The sequence below is a fragment of the Dama dama genome, chromosome 1 (assembly GCF_033118175.1).
Source record: "Dama dama isolate Ldn47 chromosome 1, ASM3311817v1, whole genome shotgun sequence".
Taxonomy (NCBI): Eukaryota; Metazoa; Chordata; class Mammalia; order Artiodactyla; family Cervidae; genus Dama; species Dama dama.
In genome coordinates this window covers 81,173,669-81,191,084 of record NC_083681.1, presented here as the reverse complement: position 1 = coordinate 81,191,084, position 17,416 = coordinate 81,173,669, and the positions used below count along the sequence as shown (strand labels likewise).

At 52.8% G+C, this 17,416-nt stretch overlaps 1 protein-coding gene across 1 annotated transcript; it reads left to right on the top strand.

The window, feature by feature from the left end:
- The first annotated feature begins 3,660 nt into the window (after positions 1–3,660).
- LOC133056604 (proteoglycan 3-like) lies at positions 3,661–7,716 on the top strand. Its single transcript, XM_061142069.1, has 6 exons — positions 3,661–3,697; positions 4,073–4,205; positions 4,641–4,927; positions 5,410–5,541; positions 6,692–6,803; positions 7,559–7,716. The coding sequence occupies exons 2-6, from the start codon at positions 4,145–4,147 to the stop codon at positions 7,615–7,617; spliced, it is 651 nt and encodes a 216-aa protein (XP_060998052.1). The 5' UTR covers positions 3,661–3,697; positions 4,073–4,144; the 3' UTR covers positions 7,618–7,716.
- Positions 7,717–17,416: the final 9,700 nt, after the last annotated feature.

The following is a 17,416-nucleotide window of genomic DNA, read 5'->3' as shown; positions in this document are numbered from 1 at the left end:
CTCTAGCTGTGGCCCCTGGTCTCTAGAGCTCACGTGCTCAGTAGCTGAGTCTCGCAGGCTCTGTTCATGGCTTCAAGTGGTACCTAATTCCCTGACCAGGGATGGAACCCCGGCCCCTGATTTGGGAGCTTGGAGTCTTAACCACTGTGTCACCTGGGAAGTCCCATCTCAGGGTCTTAGGAAGCAAATCAAGAACCTTAATGTTTTGACTGGGGCCCCGATAGGAGAGGTTACTTACTCAAGTTTGCAGAGTAAGTTGAACAAATTAAGAAATCAAACTGAGGTCCGTTGTAACTGCTGTTGTCTTGATTTCAATAACGGAGATATTCCGACACAACTATGGGTTCAGCTCTGTGCTGGGTGCAGAGTTTTCGCTACTTTCCCTGGGGACTTTGTGTTCTGGGGAGGCATTGCTTCTCTTTGTTCTGGAATTAATAGCAAAGAGTAACAAAGTCCCTTGTTTATAAAGCACTAAATATGTGCTGGCCTCTGAGCCTTTGTGTGAAGAGAGACTTCATCTTTTTCCTCACAAATATCTTCTGCTGGCAGTGTGTTTGTGGCAGACGTGTGACTTCTATCTTTGGGGGTTAAAGTCAATAAAGAGGCATTTGAGCTCCTGGAAAGATTCTGGATCTTGAAGTGGGCTCCATCACATTGTGCGTTTCTTCTGTGACAATTCCCCGTGCAGTCTATGATACAGTGCAGGGGGCAGGATGCATCTTAAACCTCCTTAAGATAAATCTTAAATACAATGAGAGGACTGGCCTTATATCCCCAGAGATGGGCTTGCATGTCCTTCCCCCCTGCAAAATGATGCTAACTAAGCTCTGAGCAACTCAGCTGGTGACTTAAAACAGAATCCCTGGAGTTCCCTACATCATCCTGAAACCCACAGAGCAGGACCTCAACCAACTCCTGGTGCTTACTGGTTGACTAGGGGGGCCACTGGGTCCTGGATTCCTGACAAAGGCTACCCCTAAGCCCACATGCCATGTACTGTCCTCAGAGCTCTACTGAAGTGGATCTCATTAGAGGTAGGTCCTGTCATCAGCCTCGGTTTGTGGATGGGAATATTGAGAGCCAGAGTGGCTGACTCTGGAGTGGTGATTGCATTCTACATCAGAGCACACTGCCTTCTGCATGATGTGGGGCTGGACGGACTTCACACAAGGGGCAGAGTTGAAACCCCTTTGAACAGAGATACAAACAGTAAGCTGGGTAGGTGGGGTTTCATGGATGCTGAAAAGATAGGCACCATTAGCTAATCAGGGTAACACAGTTGAGCAAATCAAGGACAGCAAGGATATGAGAGTCAGACACTAGGGTCAGACATGTGCCTTTGAACTAGGTGTGTGGACTTGGGCAAGTTACTTAACCTCTCTGATGGATCTGTCAACTAAAATGGCAGAGCCTAATGCCCTCAGGTGAATGTAAGGATTAAGTAAGTAGGATAAGGATGCTAAAGCCTTAATGAAGCACAGCGATGGGATGGTGGTGGAGCTTCAGAAATGTTACGTCCAGACTTCCAGCCCCAGGGTTAAGACTCTGAGCTTCCCCTGCAGGGAGTGTGGGTTCGATCCTTGGTTGGGGAACTAAGACTCCGCCTGCCTCGTGGCAAGGCCTAGAGAGCTGTGTGCAGTTTCACACCAGACAGGCATCACCGTGATGACTGAGGGGGTCCCTGAAGTCACGGGGATGTCTTTGCCCAGGGTCAGCCTAGGGGAGGGGCCGGCCAGAGGGATGGGCATCCAGGGGAGGAGGCCAAGGGCAGGCAGGCGGATAAGGAGGCAGAAGGTCTGTCTCTGACTGTGGTCCTGGGTGACTTATTTCAGCTCTCTGAGAGGCCGTTTCTGAATGTGTGAAACAGGACGTTTACATGAAACAGCCCTGAAAGCCTATCGTGGTGTTGGTTCCCAACACCAGCCGATGTTACTGGTCATCCCAACTGCTGAGTGAAATGGTGTCCTTGGCCTGGGCCCGGGACTGGGAGAATAATGAGGGAGTGGGGTGGGTGGCCCTCTACTCCTCCTCCAAGGGAAGTCTCCAGTTTGAAATCTGGGGACCAGGTTTTCCCTCTCTGGAATTGACCAATCCCCCTAACCCCCAAGTTAGATAGATAAGCTGAGGGTCGGGTCCGTTAGCCCCGTGAGATAATGGCTGAGACTGTTACTCTGCAATCAGCCCAGAAATGACCTCTCAGACACTTCTCCATTTGCAGGGCCCCGGGGAGAGCAGAGGCCAGGCAAGAAGGCCTAGATGATCCATCCCTCGTTCCCTGAGCACTGGGCTGGAATCCAAGGTACAAAAATATCCTTCCCAGCTAGGATACCTCAGAGTGGAGGCAGCACTCTGATGTGTCCACAGGCTCTGGACCATGATGTCTGGCAAAATCAACCTCAGCCCTTGCTGGCCCCTCGCTGGATTGCAGTGAATGTGGCTGGAACTTGATTGATGAACATCTTGACCTTTTGTTCATCATGGTACTTTTGCATTGATTCTGACTTTTAAGAAAGATTGTAGAAAATGTTTATTTATCTTGATTACTGAACTCTTTAGTGTCTCATTAAACTCTGCAACTGAGCTGAGTGCCTCACTTGCTGCCCCAGGTGCCGACTGTGGGGGCTCCTGGATTGGAAGGGAAGCGTGGCCCACAGAGAACTAGAATGAATCACTACGAAGGTCTCCACTCCAGCTGTTGCTTTCTTATGAGAAGACCCACCTCTAGGCTGGACACCAAGGCCTGAACTAGGTCAGTGATCCTCACAGAGGCAGTTTTGCTTTCTAGAGGACATTTGGAAATGTGTGGAGACATATCAGAGTGACTTAACACTGCTAAACTTTCTACAAAAGATAGGACAGCCACTCCGCCAACCCCCATCAAAGAATGGTTTGACTCCCAACAATAATTGTTCAAAGGCTGAGAACCTTGATTGAGAGCCACAGTATAAAGGAAAGAGCATACATATTTCACATTATAGATGGCAAAGAAATAGGCAGAGAGGAGAGGGAGAAACTTGAAGAGTGTGAAGAAGGGAAAGAGTCGTCGAGACAGAGACAAAGGGAGAGATGGTTTTGAGTTTAAAGGCTTAGTAATCCCAATCCCCCATGTCCTGCACAACGTTGGCAAGTCATCTGCCCTCTCTGAATCTCATTCTTTACACCTGTGAAGTCGGGCTAATCACACGTTCTTGTTTGACCGAGGTTAGGAAGGTGAGGATCGGGGATGTGTGCAGCTTGCACACATGGTCCACAAAAGTGCTCAGGAGGGCCGAGCTGCCCCTTAGCCTCCACGCTTCTCCCCCTGGTCTCCCTGCTCCCTGGGATCCTCATGGCATTTGCTGGAACACTGACCCAGAGATGGCTGCTCCTGGGACTGAATAGGACAGTTTAGACCTGGACCCTGTAGGGGCACTAAGAAAAATTCAGTCTGGACAGTAGTCATGGGGGACTTCTGGAGAATACTAGGGTGTTTGGGCATCTATGTCCAAACAGGAGGTAGGTACCTGAAGTCCCAGCAGTGTGCAGGGCCCAAGGGTGGGAGGACTGAGCCAACTGCTTATCAGCCCCACTGTCCAACCGCCAGGGCCTGGGGCAATCCTCCTGGCCTCTTCCCACTTCCCCAAAGCCCGGTATAAGGGCAGCTTCTGTGTGCCAATAGCCAGAGGCGCTGAGAGTGGAGGCTTCAGACTCTCAGGAGGTAAGTGCTCCCTCGGCTTCCCCGGGAGGACAGGCCCCGGGCTGGGAAGAACCCGGGCTGTATATGGGAAACACCAGGGATTGTGGTCCTCTGCACCATGATGAGCACTGTCCTCCCCCTTCTTCCCCAGTGTGTCTGACTCTGGCGCTGAAGGTGAGCACCCCTGTTCCTCTAGGGGTGACGGTCTGAGCTGAGTGCTGTCCCAGGGAGCCGAGAGGCGCTCTCAGGAAAGGGACTCTTGTACTTGAGCTCCCGGCCCTGTGTTCATCCCCTGATCCTCCAGCTCGGGGTCTGTTCTCTGGGGGACAAGGAAGCTCTCTCATTTGCCCTTTAATCTACCAGTTAAGCAGACACTGCCTCTCCACTGTGTTCCAGGGGCCGTGCAGACACAAGGAAGTCCCCAGGAGAGAACGTGGAGCTGTGTGTCTGTCACAAGACTGCAGGGACATGAGAGGCTGCCTGCTCCTGCCCCTTCTCCTGCTGGGGACAGTTTCTGCTCTCTATCTGGGTGAGTCCTCCCCTCCCCTTCTCATCTGTTCTCCTTTCTTCTTTCCTGCATCCTTTTTTGCTCCTATGGGTCCAAGGCCACAGTCCCTCTTCAGTTGCCCCAGCCCATCTCTAGTTAGATTTCTCCTGGACCTAGAGCTGTGACCTGAACTTTCCCTCAGGGCTCCTTTGCCAGGAAAAACACCCACCTGTGAAGACGAGGGCATCTCACAAGTCTCACTCCCAAATTACCTGCACATGGTGTCAGCCAGCTTCAGGGTCTCATGCAATAATGTGTGTGATGCAAGAATTCTGGCTCATCCAACCCTCAAGGGATCCTTCCAGTCTCTGGTTCCAGATGGCGTCCCTAGGAGGACAGGGTGGAGCCTTCAGAGCTGTCCGTGGTCCTGGAGGGAGGTGATACCTTGTCTGAAGGTGGGTTATTTCTTCTTTGCAGAGAATAATGCCCCACATCTGGGTGGTCCAGAGACACAGGCAGACCTGAGCCAGGATCTGGAATGCTCAGGGGGGCAGGAAGGAGCGCTGGCCCTGAGTGGTGAGGTGCTTGAGTCGGGGGCACAGGAGGCCGAGGACGCTCATGACGATGAGTTGGACTCAGATGACTTAGACGAGGATGTGCAGTGCCCCAAGGAAGAGGAGACAGTGCGACTTCGGGGCAGTCCTGAGTGCGAGAGCTGCCGTTACACGATTGTGCTCACTCGGAGGAGGTTTAGAAGAGCTCAGGTATATGGCACCGAGGCTGCTTCGGGGACCAGGGATGGAGAGACGGGGTTGGATTCAATGTTCTGCTTCTTATTACTTAGATTAGTGGTTCTCTTAGGCTAATATGCATCAGAAAAGAAAGTGAATGAAAGAAAGTGAAGTTGCTCAGTTGTGTCAGACACTTTGTTACCCCATGACTGTAGCCTACTATGGTCCTCTGTCCATGGAATTTTCCAGGCAAGAATACTGCAGTGGGTTGCCAGTTCCTTCAGCAGGGGATCTTCTCGACCCAGGGATCAAACCCAGGTCTCCCCCATTGCAGGCGCATTCTTTACCCGCTGAGCCAAATAAAGGAAGCCCAAATAAAGGCACAAGAGATGGGATTCAGGTGGAGCAGTAGATACCTGATTTCTGATTTGCAAAGGGATGTGGGGTCTGTCCTGCAGACTCAGGCACTGAACATGAAAACAGTGAATTTTCTCTCCTCCCTGTTCTCTCTGCAGAGAATATGCAGGAAGTGCTACCGAGGTAACCTCGTCTCCATCCACAGCTTCAGTATCAACACTCTCATCCATCGCTTGGCCATAAGGACCAACCAAGCGCAGGTTTGGATCGGAGGCTTCATCAGAGGTCGGGTAAGTGAGGGGCCAATGTCCAGGGAGAGGAAGCCTTTTCCTTCTGTCCTTTTAAAAAAAGGTTGGCTTAATATTTGGAAGTTTATCGTCTATATTTTATATCCTTTTTCATTTATTCATATTTGGCTGCAGCCGTGTTTTCTTGAGGTGTGTCTGGGGCACTCTCTTGCTGGGGGTTATGGGTTTCTTCTTGAGGTGGCCTTGCTTGTTGGGGTGCACAGAATCAAGAGCCCTGGCTCAGCAGTGGGAGCACAAGTGGGTGCTCTGTGTCACATGGGATCTTCCAGGAACAGGGATCGAACCCATGGCCCCTGCATGGGCAGGCAGCTTCTTCACCACTGGACCACCAGGGAAGGCCCGGGGGGGGAGGGTGCGTCTGATTGCCTCAAGGCCCACCTGCTCCCATCGAACCTCATCCTGGCACCTGAAGCTGCCTTGTACTGACCTAGGAGAGGTGATGATTGAGCTCTTCTCTTCCTCACCCATGTTCAGTGGCTTCTTGCTTGCAGCTTGAAATCTGCCACAGTGGATGCATTTACACTGAAGAAGTGGGCAATTATAATAAATCAAGATTCTTTCTTTCCTCTGCCTCTCATCTTCCACCAAAGCTGGCTGTGACATGTCTATCAGCCCATCACTGGAGGCAGGAGGTAGAGTTCAGACCCAGCTCTGCACGTTACTGGCTGAAAGACTGCCTCTTAGTTCAGTGTCCTCATCTCTAAGTGGGTCCTTCTCTCAGAGTGACCTTGGGGACTGTGACTAAGTTCTGTTACATTTGCTGCTCACGTGTGGTTCAAGGACCAGCAGTATCAACATCCCCTGGCACTTGTTGAAATATAGGATCTCGGGCCCCACCCCATACCTCCTGAATCAGAATCCACATTTCCAGCAGATCCCTAGGAGATGTGTCTGCTCAGTGAAGTTTGAGAAGCCTCCTCTGTGTGGGAGCTGGGAGTGATGTTTGCTCTTCCATGTCATTGGCTGAGAACCCTGGGGGGTTGGTCTGTGTGGTGGGGTCCTAGCCAGGTGACACAGTGAGAGGAGATTATAGACACAGTGTCCAGAGGGGATGCTCAGGGGACTTTCAGGAGCCCCAGCCTCTGTATTCCTGGACCTCCGTCCTCTGACCCAGCCTCTCTCTTTTCTCTAGTTACGGTGCAGGAGATTTCACTGGACTGATGGGAGTTGCTGGAATTTTGGAATCTGGGCCCAAGGCCAGCCCAGGAATGGGAGAGGCCGCTGCGTGGCCCTGTGCACCAGAGGTGAGGGGGCCAGGGGCCCAGACAAGGAGGGGAGGTGGACTTGCACACACGTCCTTGTGAGCTGCACACACACGCCTCCCCTCACACACCCTCCCCTCCTAGAGAACCCTGCCCTGTGTGTGAGCAGGGCTGAGGAGTAGGGATCCTCAGAGCCACAGTGAGGGGTCCTGGATGGGGCTGGGGGCTCTCTGTCCTCCAGACTCAGTGAGGCTCCTTCCCTTCCTCTGATGGGATGGTGACAAGGAGCGAGTGTGGGACAGACGGGAGGGACACTCCGGAATCGGATGTGTGGCCGAGGGACACGGCAAAGACGTGGGAACTAGGGCCAGCTGACAGATGAGTCCCTAGCTCCCAACAGCACGGCTGCCTGATGTGCAGGAGTTTAGAACGGGGGGAAGACCATGCGGGCTGGGGTCAGATGGCCGAGGTCCACATCTGGCTTCTGCCACTTGTCTGCTGAGATCAGGGTGGGTTATCAGTCCCCTGAGCCTCAGTTTTCCCATCTGTGAAATGGGAGTGATGACAGCCCTGACCTTGTGGAGTCACTGTGAGGGTGAAAGCACAGTCCATAGGAAGCACTTGGCATTCTGCCTCTGCAAGGGAGGCTATCAGTGAAGGTGGCTAGCTGGGACATGGGGAGACATTCGGCCCTCAGCTTGGTAGGAAAAGGTGAGCTGTGAGGCGCGTTGGACTCGGGTGGGGGGACACAGGCCACACAGGTGGGCAACTGACATTGCTGTGTTCTCTGCCCCCAGGGGGTGTCTGGCGACGAGCTCCATGCAAAAGGCGGCTGCCCTTCATCTGCTCCTACTAAGCCAGAGACGGGATACCCTCCTCCCTGCCCTCCTGTCTGCCTGATCTCTCTGTCAGCCCCCTGACCCCCAGCCTCCCCGGGTCATAAAGCCTCGTTCTCACAGCATCTCCTGACTGGTTTCTTTGCTGCGCACTTTGGAGGAGTCCTCTGGGTTGGAAAATCCTGGAAGCCCTTGTTCTGGCTTTGCGGGCAGGGCGGGGGGACTTTGAGAACTAACAGCTGGAGCGGGACTCCTCCAGTGGGGCGGGAGTGGGGGGCACTGGGGTTTGGCTGCAGCAGCCCCTGGGGGCAGAGTGGGGGCCGGGCAGGGGGCCCAGGGTCTGGGAGAGGACGCCTCTGTTGAGGAGCCCTCTTGGTTTGGATTCAATAAGGGCTGCAACTTAGGGGCGTATTGGCAGCTTTCCAAAATGCAGGGGCTATGTAGAATTTGAGAATTGGGAGGAGCCGTGAGGTCCCGCCTGGGGCCCCCACATGATGGGGCAAGGAGAACGGGGTCTCTCAGAGCGCCTGGCTCTTCCAGCCCTGGGCTGTTTTCCCCTCAGAGACTGGCCCTGTTTTTCATTCTCCCACCTGCCTGGTGCTGTCAGTCGCTCAGTCGTGTCCAACTCCTTGTGACCCCACGGACTGCAGCACACCAGACTCTCTGTCCTTTTCTAACTCCTGGAGTTTACTCAAACTCATGTCCATTGAGTCAGTGATGCCATCCAACCATCTCATCCTCTGTCGTCACCTTCTCCTCCTGCCTTCGGTCTTTCACGGCATCAGGGTCTTTTCCAAAGAGTCAGTTCTTGGTATCAGGTGGCCAAAGTATTGGAGTTTCAGCTTCAGCATCAGTCCTTCCAATGAACACCCAGGACTGATCACCTTTAGGATGGACTGGTTGGATCTCCTTGCAGTCCAAGGGACTCTCAAGAGTCTTCTCCAACTCCACAGTTCAAAAGCATCAATTCTTTGGTGCTCAGCTTTCTTTGTAGGCCAAGTCTCACATTTGTACATGGTTACAGGAAAAACCATAGTTTTGATTATGCCGATTTTGTCAGCAAAGTGACAAAGCGCTTTTTAATATGCTATCTAGGTTGGTCATAGCTTTTCTTCCAAGGAGTACCTGTGTTTTAATTTCGAGGTGGCAGTCACCATCTGCAGTGATTTTGGGGCCCAAGAAAAGAAGATCTGTCACTTCCACCTTTCCCCTTCTATTTTGTAGGAAGTGATGGGACTGGATGCCATGATTTTAGTTTTCTGAATGTTGAGCTTTAAGCCAACTTTGCTCTCTCCTCCTTCACTTTTATCAAGAGGCTCTTTAGTCTTCTTCAATTTCTGCCCTAAGGGTGGTGTCATCTGCATATCTGAGGTTATTGATATTTTTCTGGGCAATCTTTAGTCCAGCTTGTGATTCATCCAGCCTGGCATTTCTCATGATGTACTCTGCATATAAGTTAAATAAGCAGGGTGACAATATATAGCCTTGACATAATGCTTTTCCAATTTTGAATCAATCCATTGTTCCATGCCCAGTTCTAACTGCTGCTTCCTGACCTGCATATAGATTTCTTGGGAAGCAGGTCTGGTGGTCCAGTATTCCCATCTCTCAGTTTATTGTGATCCATGCAGTTAAAGGCTTTAGCAATAAAGTCGATGTTTTCCTGGAATTCCCTTGCTTTCTCTATGATCCAAGGATGTTGGCAATTTGATCTCTGGTTCCTCTGCCTTTCCTGAGTCCAGCTTACACATCTGGAAGTTCTTGGTTCACATACTGCTGAAGCTTAGCTTGAAGGATTTTGTGCATTACCTTGCCAGTATATGAAATGAGCATAATTGTATGGTTTGAACATTCTTTGGCAGTGCCTTTCTTTGGGACTGGAATGAAAACTGACAATTTCCAGTCCTGTGGCCACTGCTGAGTTTTCCAAATTTGTTGGCTAATTGAGTGAAGCATTTTAACAGCATTATCTTTTAGAATTTTATGTAGCTTAGCTGGAATTCTATCACCTTCACTAACTTTGTTCATAGTGATGCTTCCTAAGGCCCATTTGACTTCACATTCCAGGACGTCTGGCTCTAGGTGAGTGGCTCTAGAGTCATGATTATTTGGGCCATTAAGATCTTTTTGTATAGTTCTGTGTATTCTTGCCACCTTCTTAATTTGCTTCTGCTAGGTCCTTGCTGTTTCTGTCCTTTATTGAGCCCATCTTTACATGAAATGATCCCTTGATCTCTCCAATTTTCTTGAAGAGATCTCTAGTCTTTCACATTCTGTTGTTTTCCTCTATTTCTTTGCATTGTTCATTTAAGAGGGCCTTCTTATCTCTCCTTGCTATTCCCTGGAACTCTGAATTCAGTTGGGTATATCTTTCCTTTTCTCCTTTCCCTCTTGCTTCTCTTCTTTTCACAGCTATTTGTAAAGCCTCTTCAGGCAACCACTTTGCCTTCTTGAATGTCTGTTTCTTTGTGATGGTTTTGGTCACTGCCTCCTGTCCAATGTTATGAACTGCTATTTATAGTTCTTCAGGTACCTGTCTTCCAGATAGAATCCCTTGAATCTATTTGTCACCTCCACTGTATAATCATAAGGGATTTGATTTAGATCATACCTGAATGGCCTAGTGGCTTTCCCTATATTCTTCAATTTAAGTCTGAATTTAGCAATAAGGAGTTCATGATCTGAGACACAGTCAGTTCCAAGTCTTGCTTTTTGCTGACTGTATAGAGCTTCTCCATCTTCAGTTACGAAGAATATAATCAATCTGATTTCGGTGTTGACCATCTGGTGATGTCCATGTGTAGAGTCATCTCTTGTGTTGTTGGAAGAGGGTGTTTGCTATGACCAGTGCGTTCTCTTGGCAAACTCTGTTAGCCTTTGCCCTGCTTCATTCTGTACTCCAAGGCCAAACTTGTCTGTTACTCCAGGTATCTCTTGACTTCCTACTTTTGCATTCCAGTCCCCTGTGACAAAAAAGATGTCTTTTTCCCATGTTAGTCCTAGAAATTCTTGTAGGACTTCATAGAAGACAATTGGATTAAAAACTTACTGAGCATGGCCCTGCCCACCAGAGCAAGACCGAGTTTTTCCCACAGCCGGTCTCTCCCATCAGGATGGTTCCACAAGCCTCTTATCCTGATCTGTCAGAAGGTAGACAGAAGAAGGAAGAACTACAAACCCAAAGACTCCAGAATGAAGACTCCAATCACAGAATGCTAAGCAAAATGATCACATGGATCATAACCTTGTGTGGCTGAATGAACCTATGAGCCATGCCGTGTAGGGCCACCTAAGATGGACGGGTCATGGCAGAGAGTTCTGACAGAATGTGGTCCACTGGAGAAGGGAATGGTAAACCACTCCAGTATTCTTGCCTTGAGGAACCTACGAACAGTATGAAGAGGCAAAAAGATATGACACCGGAAGAAGAGCCCCCCAGGTTGGAAGGTGCCCAATATGCTACTGGGGAATAGCTTCAGAAAGAATAAAGAGGCTGGGCCGAAGTGGAAATCCAGTGCAGCTGTGGATATGCCTGGTGGTGAAGGTAGAGTCCGATGCTGTAAAGAGCAATGTTGCATAGGAACCTGGGAGGTTAGGGCCACGCATCAAGGAAATTGGATGTGGTCAAGCAGAAGATGGTAAGAGTGAACACTGACATTTTAGGAATCTGTGAACTAAAATGGATGGGAATGGGTGTCTTTTATTCAGAATTTAATTCAGCCACCTGTGGGTGAGTCCAAGGCCCAGTTTGTTCCGAGACAGCTCCCCGACCCTATCCTCATGGGAGGCTGTCCACCTCACTGCCCCTCCATCCTGCGTCCCCTCTCTTGCCCCCGCCTACCTCCCCTCCCTGGAGGGGCCACGGTCTCAGCAGGGAGCTGCCTCGCTCCCCAAGGGCCTCGGGGCCCAAGTCAGGCCATGTGCAGCCTGGTGGATCCAGGGCTGGCTCTCCAGCCCCGGGTTTCCCCGCTTCTCGCATTTTCTCAGGTCCTGGGGTCACAGAGACAGAACAGTATTCCTGCTCTTAGCTTCATTCCAGGCTGGGCTCTAGGAAGGGTCGGAGCTTGATGAGGTGAGAAGGTGAGACTGCAAACTGGTGTTCAGAGGGCAGAGAGCCCTGGGTGGTGAGAGAGGGTGAGAGAGACTTCCTGGGGGTGTGGTTCTCCATGGGGCCCAGGGAGTGTGTGCAAGGATGCCTGGGGCACACATGTGCACGGGTGTGCGGGTGTCTTGGCGTGTGCATGAATCAGTCTTCAGACACCTGTATATATCTGTGCATATGTGGATCTGGACTTGTAAATATGCATGAATCTGTGCGAGCCGGCGTGTATTTGTGTGTGACTCGTGTGCACATTTTCTACGTCTCTATGGAGACGACTGTATGTCTGCGTACCTCCCTGAGCGTGTGCGTCTGTGTCACTCTGTACCTTAGACACCTGAGTCTGTGTCCGCACACCTCTGTGTGTACCTCTGTGTCTTTGGCCAGCATGTTTGGGAGTGTGTGTGTCTGAACAGATCTGCGTGTGTATCTGTGTGTGTGTATCTATCTGTACAGGCCTCGGATGAGGTGTGGAGTTTTAGGACTCCACGGTCTGGGGACTTCCCTGGTGGTCCGGAGGGTAAGACTCTGCTCTCCTAAAGCAGGAAGCCCAGGTTCGATCGCTGGCTGGGGAACTAGACCCCACACACCTGCTGCAACTCAGAGCTCGCGTGCCGTGATGAGGACCCCACGAGCCACAACTAAGGCCCAGGGCCGCCAAAAGAAACAAAGAAGCTTAAATGTAAGGAAATCCAGTTTTGCCAGCTGTGCTTCGCTTCTAAAGGCGCAGACAGGATGGGAGACCCGCAGGGGGAGTGGCTGGTGCTGAAGCCGCAGGGTTGAGGCCCGCGGACGTGAGCAGGCCTCTGGCAACGGGAGAATGGGCCTTGGCATTGCCTTAACCGCACCAGGGCTGGGTCCTGGGGACTGCCCTCGGGTGAAGAGGCCTGTCCTCAGTGGAGGGGTCTGTCCATCTGCCTTGGATGGAGTTTGGGTCAGGCGGCTCCTAATCACAGCATCTCAGTCTCTCCAAGGGCAGCGAAGGGGAGCTGCCCTGGGGTCAGGCCTCACCCGGGTCCCTGCATTGCAGACTGCAGCAGCCTAGTCCTTTTTGTTTTGTTTATTTAGAATTGATTTACTTCGTGTTGGCTGCGCCGGGCCTTCGTTGCCGCGCACGGGCTGTCTGGTTGCGGTGAGCGGGGCCACTCCTCACTGTGGCGCTCGGGCCGCTCACTGCGGGGCTGCTCCTGTTGCAGACCACGGGCTCTAGGCCCACGGGCTTGAGGTGCTCCACCGCAGGCAGCATCTTCCTGGCTCAGGGATCGAACCTGTGTCCTCGTGCTGGCAGGCAGATTCTTTATCTGCAGTAACACCAGGGAAGTCCAACAAGCTAGCCCTTGAGACCGTCCTTCTAAAAGAAGCGGAAGCGGTGGGGCGGGGTGGGGGGAGGGAAGGCTGAGCTCTGCGGGGGGGGGGGGGGGGGGGGCTCTGGGACTTGCTGAATGGCAGTGAAGGTGAAAGCATCACTCGCCCAGTCGTGTCCGACCCTGTGCGACCCCATGGACTGTCAGGCCGCTCTCTCCATGGGAATTCTCAGGCAAGAATACTGGGGCGGGTCGCCTTTCCCTTCTCCAGGGAATCTTCCTGACCCAGGGACTGAACCCAGGCCTCCCACATTGCAGGGAGATGCTTTACCGTCTGAGACACAAGGGAAGCCAGATTTCCTCCTCTCGGCTTCACTTATCTCCTTGATGGCGGATGGGCTGTAGCTAATCCTGGTGTCCCAATATACTGCCAGCCAGGGTCAGAGAAGGAGGGAGGGAGGTGAAAAGGATGGCAGAAGGGTTCAGATCCTTCCAGACTGAAGCTTGCTTGAGGTAGGACAGGGTAGTACATGAGATAGTCTTCAAGTACCCAGTCCTGTCTGTTATTCACCCTCAAGTTCAACCATCATATATTCATTCCTTTGACTGTTTAAGGCCTTTTAATTCTGAAGTCCTTGACTAAAAAGCAAATATTCTTAGGAGAAGAAACTCCTGAGTGTGTTGTCTGTTAATACCTCTGGGAGATTGATTGATAACTTGCCAAGAAAAAGGTTTTGTGAGAAGGAACACAGAAGGGAAAAATGTGTGTAACTGTTAGCACACATGTTGGGGGGTGCGGGTTGTGGAGAAGAAAAGCTATTAGAAAGGAGCCAATGAAGCCGATGTGTTCACCGTTTTCTCTTCCTGGGCACCTGGGAAGGCTATATTTCCCCGGTGTTTTTGCAGTAAAGCTGGGTTCTACAGCACAGCGCTGAGTCTGACTGGTGGGAGGCGGTTGGAACTGATACGAAGGCCGGGCCTGGCATTTATTTATTTACTTATTAAATATTTATTTATTTATTTGGCTGCACTAGTTCTCAGCTGTGGCACGCTGGATGTTCGATCTTCATTGCTCACGCAAACTCTTAGTTGTGGCATGTCGGATTTAGTTCCCTGACCAGGGATCAAGTCCAGGCCCCCTGCATTGGGTGACATGGAGTCGTAGCCACGGGACCACCAGGGACGTCCCAGGCCTGGCCTTAAGTGACCCTTTGTGGTCACCCTTGACCTTCCAGTTCTCACGTCCCTTGCCATAGTGATCTGGGGGTCTACGTGTCTCAGACGGCACAGCTACCAAGTGGAAGGGGCTGTCTGACCTACTTCACTGAACAACATCCCGAGATTTCACAATTTGTTCCTGCAGCAAAATCTGGTTTTGCCCAACATACAGAGAAGAAGGGACCAACAAATTTCTTCATTTTCCCCAGCCGGATGTGGCACGCAAATCAAGATCCCAGACTCCAGAGTCCTAAAAGTCTGGGTTCGAGTCCCAGATCTACCATTTTAGTCTAAAACCTTAGCCTCAATTTCTTCAACAAAATGAAAGTTGAATTAGACACAGCCTACTTCTCATTTAACCCACGGCTTGGCAATGATGGGTTATCACGGACTGTAAGCTTTGCTGCTGAGCTGTTAGGAGTGAGTGTGGGTTCTGGTTCAAATGTCCACATATTGCAGATTTCTTTTTCTATCAGGATTAATGACAAAACCACAGCAAGCTGTTCCCTGGTAGCTCAGACGGTAAAGCGTCTGCTTGCAATGTGAGAGACCTGGGTTCGATTCCCAGGTCGGGAAGATCCCCTGGAGAAGGAAATGGCAACCCACTCCAGTACTCTTGCCTGGAAAATTCCATGGATGGAGGAGTCTGGTGGGCTATAGTCCATGGGGTCGCAAAGAGTCAAACATGACTGAGCAACTTCACTGGTTCACAGCAAGCTTGGGCTTCCCAGGTGGCACTAGTGGGAAAGAATCTGCCTGCCAATGTAGGAGATGCAGGAGATGGGGGCTCGATCCCTGGGTTGGGAAGATCCCCTGGAGAAGGTAATGGCAGCCCACTGCAGTGGACAGAGGAACCTGGTGGGCTGCAGTCCGCGAGGCTGCAGAGAGCTGGACACAGCTGATCACAGCACAGGGGGGATGGGGTTAGGGGGAGGAGTCTGACGCGCATGCTGAGCACTCGCGACGCGGCAGAGCTGAGTTAGTCCTGGGGCTGCCCCTGAGAGCAGCCCTGAGTCTTGCACAGGGAACCGTGACCTAGCTCGGCCGTGGGGAAGACAACATCAAGGTCACACATCCACGAGTTCAGGCCCGGGATGGGCTGGGGCACCCGAAGGAGGACCGTCGCGGTCTGGAGGGAAGGGAGGTGCTGCAGGAGGGGGTGCCCCCAGGACGGAGCCGCCTCAGTCCCCTCGTCAGAGAACAAACAGCGCTGTGACCCCAGCCTCCTGAGAGCTGGGTTCACCAGGAACACTGGTGGGGCTCCTGGCTGCAGAGGTCAGCTCGGCCTTCACTGATATCTCTGCTGTTCAGGTCTCCAGACGCTGCCTCCTCCCCTGGCTGGTCCCTGGGGGGGTGTCACCCCAGCATCCTGAGGACGGGGCGGGGGGAGGGTGGACTGAAGGCAGAGCAGGAAACGGGGTGACAGGCCCCCTGCGGGGAAATCTCATCCCTTCTCCCCATGGGGTGGGGGTCACGGGGGTCGGGCCTTCCCAAACGACTCCCCCAGCTGCCCTGACCCCCATTTTCCTGCACCTTCTCTGGAGGGACCAGCCCTCCCTGTATAATCAAGCTCTGCTAAGACCTCATGGTCTGGCCTGGGCGCCCACCTTTTTGTGGCATCTCCCGTGAAACTGGTGGAACTCCCACTCCAGAGCATTCAGTGGCATGAGCACTTTCCCACGCCTAATGTCGTCTTTTCCAAAAGACTACACACAGACTGTGTGCCTCAGGCCTCCTAAGGGCTTCCCGGGGGCGCTAGTGGTGAGGAACCCACCCGCCAAACAGGGAGATGTAAGAGACCATGGTTCAATCCCTGGGTCGGGAAGATGCCCTGGAGGAGGGCATGGCAACCCACCCCAGGATTCTTGCCTGGAGAATCCCGTGGACAGAGGAGCCTGATGGGCTACATACATTCCACAGAGTCTCAGAGTCGGACACGACTGAGTGGCTTAGCACACGCTTCGTGAAGCTCAGCTGGACCTGCCCTGAGCTCTGCCCTGGTGACCTTTCTGGGCCCCTACCGCAGGAGGGAGGGGGCGAGTGGGCACAGGGAGGCAGCCGGGCTGCCCGCGTCCGCTCCTGGCTCCCCAGCCCTTCAGCGGCAGGACGCCTCTGGTTCGCTAACTGTAGGACCACGGACGAGCCATTTCCATGGCCTCAGTTTGCGCATCTGTAAGGAAGAGAATCAGACAACAGGGTTCCTAAAGCCCCTTTAGTTTTTAATGTCAGAAGACCGACCACCTCGTTTGGGCCCCGCAGGGACAGGCCCGCTGACCAGCTGCTCGCCCAACCTTTTTGTCCATGTGATGGAGAAGACCCGCTGACCTCCTGGAACAGGGCACCAGGTGGGAAGCCCACCCCGCCCCAGGCAAGGGAGTGGGCACCTAGCTGGGCTCCTGAGTGAGGGGCCTGGATGTGTACGACCCTGTGGGGATCCCAGAGAAAACGAGAAGATTCCCTTCTCTGGCTTGAGGTGAGGGAAGGAAAAATTCACCAACGGTTACGTCTCCTGTTTCCTTCTGCGTCTGGGATCCACCCAAGTCAGAGAAAGGGACCCTGCACCCCCGTCTGACACGGGGCCTGCCTGAGCTCCTGGGGACTGCAAGGGCCGCACTCGTGAGGAAGCGGGAACGATGGTGGTCATGGTCGAGGAGGCTGAAGCGGAAGGGCGGACGCCTCCGGGTGTCCCCTGTCTCCTGGTGGGGTGGGAGTGATGGAGTGAGTCAGACCCGGGTTCAAAGCCCAGCTCTCTCGCTTCCGGGCTGTGTGTCCCGGGGCAAACGACTCAACCTCTCTGAGCCTCCATTTATCTTCAGAAGAGGGAACCTAATATCTACCTCGCAGGACTATTCTAAGGAGTAAATGAGCTAACACGTGTGAAGGTGCCTGGGCTTGGTGGCCTCCCGTGGCCCACGGTCATTTCTGTTTTTGTCTCTACTCTTTGGAAGGGGGATGGCCAGGTGCCACCGCCCTGGGGGTCCTGGGAAGTAGAACGGGGTGAGGCAGGGGGTGAGGTGAGACCAGGTCTTCGTGGGAGCAGGACACCTCTGCAGGGCAGCGGTCAGACCCAGGCCTTGGCTGTGGCCCCGGGGGTGAGCAGCGGAAATGTGAGCCCCTCTCCCTCCCATCCCGCCCCCCCTCCCCCCCCCCCGCCCTGCGGGGTCCCCCTTCGGGAGGCTGGGAGCCCAAGGCTGAGCT

Coding starts and splice junctions, on each gene's coding strand:
- LOC133056604 (XM_061142069.1), top strand. CDS start 4,145: ATGAGAGGCTGCCTGCTCCTGCCCCTTCTCCTGCTGGGGACAGTTTCT. Junction 5,542..6,691: donor GAGGCTTCATCAGAGGTCGG/GTAAGTGAGGGG, acceptor TCTTTTCTCTAG/TTACGGTGCAGGAGATTTCA. Junction 6,804..7,558: donor CGTGGCCCTGTGCACCAGAG/GTGAGGGGGCCA, acceptor CTCTGCCCCCAG/GGGGTGTCTGGCGACGAGCT.